The 10347-nt window shown below is 53.9% G+C and overlaps 1 protein-coding gene across 1 annotated transcript in view; it reads left to right on the top strand.

Annotated features, from left to right (window-relative positions):
- The window catches only part of LOC103204180 (actin-like), a 27926-nt gene that overhangs the window by 10942 nt on the left and 6637 nt on the right, over positions 1 to 10347 (top strand). Inside the window, exons 5-7 of the mRNA XM_007949327.1 lie at positions 3881 to 4042; positions 8350 to 8538; positions 9845 to 10026. Of these exons, the coding sequence (XP_007947518.1) occupies positions 3881 to 4042; positions 8350 to 8538; positions 9845 to 10026 (533 nt within the window). The remainder of the gene's footprint in view (positions 1 to 3880; positions 4043 to 8349; positions 8539 to 9844; positions 10027 to 10347) is intronic.

The raw sequence follows: 10347 nt of genomic DNA, 5'->3' as shown, positions 1-10347 counted from the left end.
CGGTAGCCCTGGAGTAGTCACGGAGGGTAGCCCTGGAGTAGACACGGAGGGTAGCCCTGGAGTAGTCACGGAGGGTAGCCCTGGAGTAGTCACGGACGGTAGCCCTGGAGTAGACATGGACGGTAGTCCTGGAGTAGACATGGACGGTACTCCTGGAGTAGACACGGACAGTACTCCTGGAGTAGTCACAGATGGTAGCCCCGGAGTAGATACGGACGGTAGCCCTGGAGTAGACACGGACGGTAGCCCCGGAGTAGTCACGGAGGGTAGTCCCGGAGTAGACACGGACGGTAGCCCTGGAGTAGTCACGGGGGGTAGTCCCGGAGTAGACACGGACGGTAGCCCTGGAGTTGTCACGGACGGTAGCCCTGGAGTAGACACGGACGGTATCCCTGGAGTTGTCACGGACGGTAGCCCTGGAGTAGACACGGATGGTAGCCCTGGAGTAGTCATGGACGGTAGCCCTGGAGTAGTCTGTGCTCTGCAGCTGTCTGTGATGGAACCACGCAGCACACCCTCTGACTTTTGTATGACCTTTCTCCCCTCAGCATGTTTCTGTGGAAAGTCCCTGTCACTGGTCTGTCAGGTGTTGTTATTAGGGGCCCTCAAGTTGGTGCTGACTCAGCAACCTCATGTACAGCAGAGAGAAACCCTGCCTGGCCCTGCGCCATGCTCACGATTGTCGCTGCCCCAGCCCATCATCATAGCCGCTGTGCCAGCCCATCTCGTCGGAGGTGGTCTTCGTTTTTGCTTTACCGACATGGTGTTCTTCCAGGAGCTGGTACCTCCTGATCACATGACCAAAGTACAGGGAACAAGGTCTCACAGTCCTTGCTTCTAAGGAGCGTTCTGGCCGTGCTTCTTCCGGGATTTGCTCACTCTTTTGGCAGTCCGTGGTATATTCTTTGCCAACACCATCATTCAGAAGCATCAGTTCTTCTTCGGTCTTCCTTAGTCATTGTCTGGCTTTTCTGTGCATATGAGGTGATTGAAACCACCATGGCTTGGGTCAGGTGCACCTCAGTCCTCAAAGTGGCATCTTTGCTCTTTAGTACTTTAAAGTCTTTTGCAGTAGATTTTCCCAGTGCAATGCATTGTTTGATTTCTTGAGTGCTGCTTCCATGGGTGGGAGCTCTGGTAGCATAGTGCCTAAGGCATTTGACTGCTAACCAGAAGGCTGGCGGTTCAAACCCATCAGCCACTCCTCAGAAGGAAGGTTGGGCAATGTACTTCCGTAGTGATACTGCCTCGGAATCCCAAGGAGGGGTCACTGTGAGTCGGATCTGACACAGCAGCAGTGCATTTGTTTTTTTGGTTTTTTGCTTCCATGGTTGTTGACTATGGATCCAGGTAAAATGAAATCCCTGACAACTTCAGTGTTTTTTCCATTTATCAGGTTGTCACTTATTGGTCCAGTATGAGGACTTTTGTTTCTTTATGTTGAGGTGTTGTCCATGCTTCAAGCCCTCTTTACTTTCATAGGAATTTTAGAATTAACTGGTTGATTTCTACCAAAGCCTCCTTGGACTTTGATTGAAACTATGTTGAATCTGTTATCAATTTGAGGAGACCAGACATCTTAATAATACTGATTCTTCCAACCCATGAGTATGATATATATCTTAGTTCTTCTCTCATTTCTAGGACAATGTTTTGTGGTTTGCAGTGTACATATTTTGTGTATCTTTTGTCAGATTTCTCTCTCGAGAAATGGTATTTTTATTTCAATTTCTGATTGTTCATCGCCACTATATAGAAATATAGTTGATTTTTGCATATCAATACAGTAAAAATTGTATCCTGATGTCTTACTAAGCTCATTTTCTAGTGATAGTATCTTTTTTTGCCAATCCCGTCAGATTTTCTACTTAAGCAATAAATAAAGGCAGTTTTACTTCTTCCTTCCCACACTGGATGCTCTCTATTGTTTTGTTTATGTTTTTTGTTTTCCTTTTCTCTTGCCTGGTTGCACTAGCTACAGCCCCCAGTGTTGAACAGAAGGGGAGGGGGGACATGCATGTCATGTTCCTGACCTTCAAGGGAAAGCAACCCGGCTTCACCACGGAGTCCGCTCTTAGTCAGAGGTTTCCTGTAGGCCTGTTTGTTTGTTTGGAGTCAATGTGAGCAAGTTCTCTTGCATTCTTAGTGCAGAAAGCTTATACATATGTTTGTGTATGTCAATATATATACACACATACATGTATGTATGCATCAGGACTGGGTGTTGGGTTTTATTCAGTGAATTTTCTGCATCTATTAATTTGGTCACAGAGATTTTGTCTTTGGTTTTAGTAATGTTGTTGTTGTTAGGTCCCGTTGAGTTGTTTCTGACTCATAGAGACCCCATGCACAGCAGAAAGAAATACCGCCCAATCCTGCGCCAGCTCCATGATCCCTGCTATACCTGAGCCCATTGTCACAGCCACTGTGTCAATCCATCTTGTCAAAGGCCTTCCCCTCTTTCATCGACCCTCCAGCCTACCAAGCATGACATCCTTCTCCAGGGAATGGTCCCCTCTGACAACCTGACCAAAGTAGGTGAGACCAAGTCTGGCCATTCTCTCCTCCAAGGAGCATCTCGGCTGCACTTCCTCCAGGACAGACCTGTTAGTTCTTTTAGCAGTCCATGGTACCTTCAGCATTCTTCACCAGCACCACAACTCAAAAGCATCAACTCTTCTTTGGTCTTCCTTATTCATTGTCCTGGTTTAGTAATACAGTGAATTATATTGATTGATTTTTTAATATTAAAACAACCTTGCGTTCCTGAGGTCAGTCCAATCTGGTCATAACGTTGTCCTTTTTAAATGTTGTTGGATTCCTTTGTGAACATTTTGTTTAGAATGTGTGTGTCTACGTCCGTGGAGGACAGTGGTCTGTAGTTGTCTTGTGATGTCTCATCTCTTGTTACTTGACATCCAGTAGCTTGCAAATCATTGTTGCATATGTTTTGTCTGGTTTATTGGGTGGCCCAGGAGGAAGGGGAATTCTGTCTGTCTGTGTCTTAGCTAGAAATGGAGGCCCCCTGGACTCACTTTGCCTTCATTGGAAACTCGAAGTTCTTGGTTAGCAGCCCAGGCTAATATGTGAGAGGACCTGGCTGCCTACACACCTAATCATCTGTTGTAACGGTTCAGTCCATTGCCACTCACAGCGCCCCTAGAGGACAGAGTGGAACTGCCCACAGGGTCTCCAAGGCTGTCCATCTTCACGGAAGCAAAGCCCAAACCACACCCACTGCTGTGGAGTCCATTCTGACCCACAGCGCCCCTAGAGGGCAGAGTGGAACTGCCCACAGGGCCTCCAAGGCTGACATCTTCACAGAAGCTGAGTGTGTCATCTTTCTCCTGTGGAGTAGCTGGTGGGTTCCAACCACTGACCTTTGGCTAGCAGCCAAGCCTTCTAGAAGCGCCTACAGGCTGCTGTTTTGCACAAAATGAGCCCATAGCTTCCCAACACCGTCTCATACCCTTTGGACCAGCACAGGCAGACCCAGATTGCTTTGCCAACTAAAATGCCCAGCTTCTCAGCTGCCTCCAGACACTGCTGGCATGGAAGGTGCCACCAGAGGGTTTCCGTGTTCTCAGAACACACACAGGTCCTTAGAGGAGACGGTGTTAGGACCCCACTCTTCTTTCACTTGACAATGCTTGCTAGAGCCTGGAGCTGGTTGAATAGGAAAGCCCCCAGACCTCCCGTCCAAACAGCGCTTGTTCAGACCCAGAGGCTCTGTCCTAGCACGCCCCTCTGTGGGGAGGAAAGCTGCCCCCAACCCTTTGTGGCCCCTCCATTTACCGCTCCCCTGCCTTCTCCTCCGGCAGACCTGCACTGATGGGGTGCTGTGTACCCTGTGTCGTGACGTCAGTGTGCTTTCATCTAGGGACAACCATCGAATCTGGGGAGGGGATGACCTACTTCGTGCCCATCACTGACGGCTGCCCTTTGCATCAGTCAACCATGCAGTTGGATGTCGCCGGCCAGGACCTAACCCTGCACTTTCTGCAGCTGCTGACCAACAGCGGACATCAGTTTGTGAGCTCAGGTAGGAAATGCTCCTTCCAGCCAGGTAACGTGGTCCCTCGTGGTGCAGTGACCTTCTTGGCCTGTGACAGCCTACAACTCTCCAGTCCTTAAAGCCGAGGCAGCTGGACCGTCCCTGGAGTTCTGCAAACAGCCCTGTGTGTATTTCAGGACACTGAGTGGACTGACTGTAATGACGGTGATGATTGTTAGGAGTTAAGTCTCCCCAAAATATGTTGTGTCATCCCATTTGGGAATAGTTTTTTTTTTTTTTTAATGTTAATGAGGCCATATTGCTGAAGGGGGTCTTAAACCGGTCTCTTTTGAGACATGAAAGGAGCAGGTCAGGTACCAGAAGGGAGCACAGATAAGACAAGATGCACACCACAGGAAGACGCCAAGGACAGACACTGGAAGAGACAGGCCCCTTCCCCTAGAGCCGACAGAGAGAGCGAGCCTTCCACCAGATCCCATGCCTGAATTGGCAGTTCTGGCCCCTAAACCGTGAGAGAACAACTTTCTGTTCATTCAAGCCACCCACGGGTGGTGTCTGTCACAGCAGCCCCGGGAGACTGAGACGTGAAGTCACCAGCACCCACGGGTGGTGTCTGTCACGGCAGCCCTGGGAGACTGAGATGGTCACTGACGAGCCCCCACATGTGGTGTCTATCACAGCAGCACCGGGTACTAGCGTTGCTAGTCTAAGTGTCTTGGGGCCCGTACCCTGTGTAGAAGAGGCTTAGACAGGTGAGGCGCTTGGCCAACATCCCATATGAAGCCCAGGGCTCCAGACATGGCATCAGTGACACTTGGTCACAGGCCCAGTCCGATCTTTCACCCGGTTCCCGGGCCAGTTCTCGGATGCATGGCATCCCATCCCCACAGGCCCACCATCTGGCCCTGGGCTTTCTCTCCTTCCCAGGTAAGAGTGTAGGGGCCAAGGGGCCAGCAGGGTGGTGGCAATGGGGGGCAAGCAGAGGAGAGTTGGGAAGGGGCCAGGGGAGGACTGCCGCAGCTGATGGAGCAGAGAGAAGCCCGAGTGGCACAGGGGCTAAAGCGCTCAGCTGCCAACCAAAAGGTCCGGGTCTGAGGCCACCAGCTGCTCCACAGGAGGAAGATAAGGCAGTCGGCTTCCGTAAAGATTGACAGCCCTGGTAACCCTGTAGGGCAGTTCCAGTCTGTCCTTCAGGGGCGCTGTGGGTCAGAATCAACTTGATGGCTCCAGGTTCGGGTTTGTTGTGTATTTTGCAAATGAAGAAATGGTTTCACCTGTGGAGCAGTTCTACTCTGTCCTCTAGGGGCGCTGTGAGCTGGAATCCATTCCACAATAGTGAGTTTGGTTTTGGTTCAAACCACACAGTTGATCCACATTGGGGAGCCAGCCTTAGGAGTCAGGCAGGGGTAAAAAAAAGTAATAAAAATACAGATAAGAAAAAAAAATATATGTATATACTGAGAAAAGAAAAGAAATGGAAGGTTTCAGAGCATAAGGAGCGTGCTGAAAGCTGGGCATTCAGTAAATGGCATTAGTGGAGTTGAACCCACGTTGGCCTGACGCCGCCCATGCTAAGGGATGCAGGGGAAATATCAGGTGAGAGCGGGGTCCCAGGAGCCAAGGAGGGAAGGGGAAGGAGCCAGGAAGGAATGGAAGAGTGTGTGCACGCCGGGCAGTGAGAGGGGCCGCAGAGCTGGGAGACAGCCGGCTAGCAGAGGCTGAGGGCAGGCGCCGGCGTCGGGACAGAAAGGCCAGTGGGACTTCCAGGCTGGGGTGGTGGGGGAGCAGGGCTTCCTGCTTTGATGTACCCACTCTGACTCAAATTGAGGGAGCCCTGGTGGCACTGGGGTTAAGTGCTCATCTGCTCCCCAGTGGCTCTGTGGAGAAGAGCCTGCCAGTCTGTCCCTGTCAAGATGACAGCCCAGGAAACCCTGTGGGGCAGTTCTGCCCAGTCACATGGGGCTGCTGAGTCGGAGTCAAGTTGTGGCACCCACCATCAACAAAAATCCGAACTCAGAAACAACCGGACATAAAACAGGAAACCATGGCACCAGAAAGACACACGGCGGGACTTACAACCTGTCGTCGGCCCCCAGGAGGAAGGGAGGGTCAGCTCTGGGGCATTTTCCAGTGAGGGCCTTCCCTCAGCTGTTGGTAACTCCCCAGAGAAGCTGGGAGCTGCTAGGAACCGCCACTCAGCAGAGGGTGCTGCCCCAGAAAAACGCAGAGCAAGCCCGTTGCCATGGAGTTGCTTCATGTGTTAGAGTGGAACTTCTACGGGACTTTTCTTGGCTGTAATCCTCACAGAAGCCTTTCTTCTTGGCAGCACCGGGTGGCTTTGCACCACCAACCCTCAGGTCAGTAGCCAAGAGCCAGTCACTGGTCCACCCAGGGGCCTGTTGCACTAAGAGCAGATGGACTCTGGCTGGGGCAAATGGTTACTACACTTGGTTGTTGACCAAGGTTGGCGGTTGGAGCCCACCCAAAGACGCCTCAGAAGAAAGGCCTGGTGATCTACTTCCAGGAGTCCACCACCGAGATCCCTGTGGACTGAGGATGTGGGAAGTCGGAACCTTGATCCCTTGCTGGTGGGAGTGCAGGATGGTGCGGGCGCTGGGGAATAGTGCTCCCACGCTGACGCAGATGCCCAAAGACATGGAAGCAGAGACTCAACAAAGACCTGGACCCCACCGTTCACTGCAGTATTCACAGTAGCCAAAGGGGGAAACAGCCTCCATGCCCATCAGCGAGAAGTGGATGAACACAGTGTGGCCCGTCCATCCAAGGAATGCTACTCAGCCAGCGGGGAAAGGAAGTCCTGATACACGCCCCAGGGTGGATGGAGCTGGAAGACAGGATGTCGAGTGGAACAAGCCAATCACAAAAGGACAAATGCTCTATGGTCTCACTGATACAAAAGACAAGAAAAGGCAACTGTGTGGACTGCAGGTTGTGGGTGGTTTCCAGGGGTGAGGGTGGGCATTACTGCCTGTGGGGAACTGGGTTTACGGTGCAAACAGTGTTCACGGTGACGGAGGAGCTGCGGACTGGGTGGACTTGCACGGCTGATGGCGGTAACTGGACACCTGTGCGAAGGTGAGCCAGCGAAGGCTATGAGACCAACGTGTTAGCAGCAATGACAGCAAAACAGAGAGTGGCTGCTGAGGTACAGCCCAGCACCTCATGGGCTTAGAGGTTTGGGGTCACGGTTTTGTGGGACATCCCAGTTAACTGGCCGAATCCCATGTTTAGTGCTTCTGTTCTGCTCCTAATTCGTTGCGTGGAGCTTGGGGTCTTACAGGCTTGCAGGTGGCCATCCGAGGCATGACCATTGGCCTCTGCTCACCTGGAGCAATGCGTGAAGGAGACTCAGGAATGGAGGCGGATGTGAGATGTGTGGCTGATCGCCTCCATGAACAACTGCCCCCTCTGCTGTGAGACCAGAACTGAATGAGGCCTGGCTACCACTACTGAACATTGTGATCAAAGATTCTAGAGAATAACTCTGATCAAAAGGGGGAAAATGCAGAACAGAAACTCTAATGCGAATGGAATCCAGATTTTCTGGAGCCATGGAGGGAGGATGAACCCCCAAACCATTGCTCTGAAATAACCTTTAAGTCTTAACCCAAAAATATCTCCTGAAATCCTGGTTAGTCAAGCCACAGTTTAGCTTCACTGGGAAGAAACGTCTGCCTTGAGCACCCCGCCCTGTAAAGAGCTATTACGGAGTCAGAGTGGTCACGGCAACTTGGAAGATGAGACAGGAACCTTAGGGGCAGTGAGTTATGTTTGGGGGAGAAACAGCCTGGAAAAGGAGGGTGGGGACGGGTGCACAGCTCAGGGAACCACGTCAATGTCACAACGTTGTCCCGGGGAAACCTGACTTGGTGTATGTCCTCAGTGACAGTGAAATAAAATAAATATCCAAAAAGGAAAGCAGCCCTGGAGCACGGTTCCGCCCCGACACGGGCGGCCGCCAGTGGGAACCAGCTCGGCGGCTGGTTGGACTGGTTTACACTGGCGTACGGCGAAGTTGAGTTTAATTTCCCCGCCCCCAGAACACATGCCAACTGTAGTCAGGCCTCAGCTTCAGAAATGCTGAGGCGTCCAAACTCTTGCATCTGAGGTTAGGACCCCTATAGTCCCTGCCTCTTCCCCAGCCTGGGCTCCGACACAAGCAGAGATTGGGGACGTGAGGACAGAATGCAGAAGAAGCAGCTGGACCAGTGCCGTCGCGTCCTCACACCAGGACCTGAGTCTTAAAAGGATGCTCCCTGGTGAGAGCCCCACAGCGCACATCCCCGTCTCTGGGCCCTTGTCTTCTCCCACAGCCGACCAGGAGTGTGCGCGAGACGTCAAGGAGAAGTCGTGCTACGTGGCGCTGGACTTTGAAAAAGAGCTGGCGAAAGCAGAGTCGCCTGCCTTCAAGCGGACGTACCAGCTGCCCGACGGCCAGGAGCTGGACATCGGGAAGGAGAGGTTTGTGTGCCCCGAGGCGCTCTTCAACACCGGCCTCATCGGTGAGTGCAGGGCGGGGGCGCACGGTCTGACCTGGACAGCCAAGGGGCGACGGCCAGAGTCGGACATGGACAGCCGAGGGACAGACGGTCAGACTTGGCAGCTAAGGGAAAGATGGGCAGACTTGGATGGGCAGACTTGGACAGCGAGGAACAGACGGCCAGACTCCAGACATGGGCAGCCAAGGGACAAACGGCCAGACTTGGACAGCTGAGCTCCCTGTAAGGAAGGAGGAACAGGTGGCCCCATGAGACTCTGAGTCGTAAATAGTGGCAAACGGGCACCCCATCTCCAAAGTGCACGTCACCCACCATGTACCAAGCCCCTCCGCGTGCCTGCTGGGAGGCACGGTGCTCACCCACCACGTACCAAGCCCTGCCGTGTGCCTGCTGGGAGGCACGGTGCTCAGTGGTGGGGTTCTCGTCCTCCACGCAGGAGGCCCGAGTTCAGTTGCCACCAACACGTCTCATGCCCCGCCCCGCCCGTGTGTCGGTGGAGGTTGTGGGGTGCTGGGGTGCTGAGCAGGGCTTCAGCAGAGCGTCCAGACTGAGACACACTAGCAGGAAAGGCCTGGGCATCTCCTTCCAAACATTGGCCCGTGGAGACTCCTCGGAAGGAAGAGTGGGCACTCTGCTCCCGTGGAGACGCCTCGGAAACCCACGGGGGGCTCGCTGTGGGTCGGGACCCACTCGACGGCAGGGAGTTGGGTATTCATCGAAGGGAGCTCTGGGGGCGCAGTGCCTAGGGCACCTGACTGCCAACCAGAAGGCTGGCGGTTCAAACCCACCAGCCGTTCCTCGGAAGGAAGGTTGGGCAGTCTACTTCCGCAGAGATACCGCCTCAGAAACCCGAGGAGGGCTCGCTGTGGGTCAGGACCCACTTGACGGCAGGGAGTTGGGTCTTTTGGCCTTTGGAAACCCTGTGGCTCCCAGCGTTCTGATCCACGGGGCTGGGCAGGGCCGGGCGGTGACTGGTGCAGGGCGTGCGAGGTCACGGAGCCTCCAGCCAGTGCCATGGCAGCAGCAGCATGGCCCAGACATTGCACGGACACGTGTGTGCACGCCCTCGGCTTCAGCCTCCCTCTCTGTGTCTCCCTCCTCTGTCTGTTACTCCTCCGCCCCTTCTCTGTCTCTGTCTCTCCCCTCCTCTCTCTCTCTCTGTCCTCCTTTTCTCTCTCTCCCCCCTCTGTCTCTCCCCCTTCTCTGTCTCTCTCTGTCTCTCTCTCTCTGTCTCTCTGTCTCCCCCTCTCTCTCTCTGTCCCCTTCTCTCTCCCCTCCCCCATCTCTCTGTCTCTCTGTCCCCCCACAGGGCGGACCAGCCAGGGCGTCCACATGGTGGCTTCCCGGAGCATCTTCTCCTGCGACCCCGCCCTCAGGAAGAGCCTCTTCGGCAACATCTTGTTGTCGGGCGGGACCGGCTGCTGCTCAGGCTTGAGGTCCCGGCTGCAGAGAGAAGTAGCTGCCGTGGTTTCCCCGACCATAGTTGTCAAGGTGGGTGATCTGAGTCAGCTTCAGGGGGCTCCCGTCCATCCCGCACGGCTGGAATGCCTGAGGCATGGCCGGCGCAGCCCGGCAGTGGGACAGACACAACTCAGAGCCTGCCCTCCTGTGGTGGGGGAGAATATACCAGACAGGTGAGCACAGTGTGTTTAAAGGAGAAACCACACCCACTGCCTGGAGTTGATTCCGACCCACAGTGCCCCTAGAGGACAGAGTGGAACTGCCCACAGGGTCCCCAAGGTTGTCAGTCTTCACAGAAGCAAAGCCCAAACCACACCCACTGCCTGGAGTCCATTCTGACCCACAGCGCCC

The sequence above is a fragment of the Orycteropus afer genome, unplaced genomic scaffold (genome assembly GCF_000298275.1).
Source record: "Orycteropus afer afer isolate SDZICR_OR568_19922 unplaced genomic scaffold, OryAfe1.0 scaffold00244, whole genome shotgun sequence".
Classification (NCBI taxonomy): domain Eukaryota; kingdom Metazoa; phylum Chordata; class Mammalia; order Tubulidentata; family Orycteropodidae; genus Orycteropus; species Orycteropus afer.
This window is presented reverse-complemented; position numbering and strand designations above follow the sequence as displayed.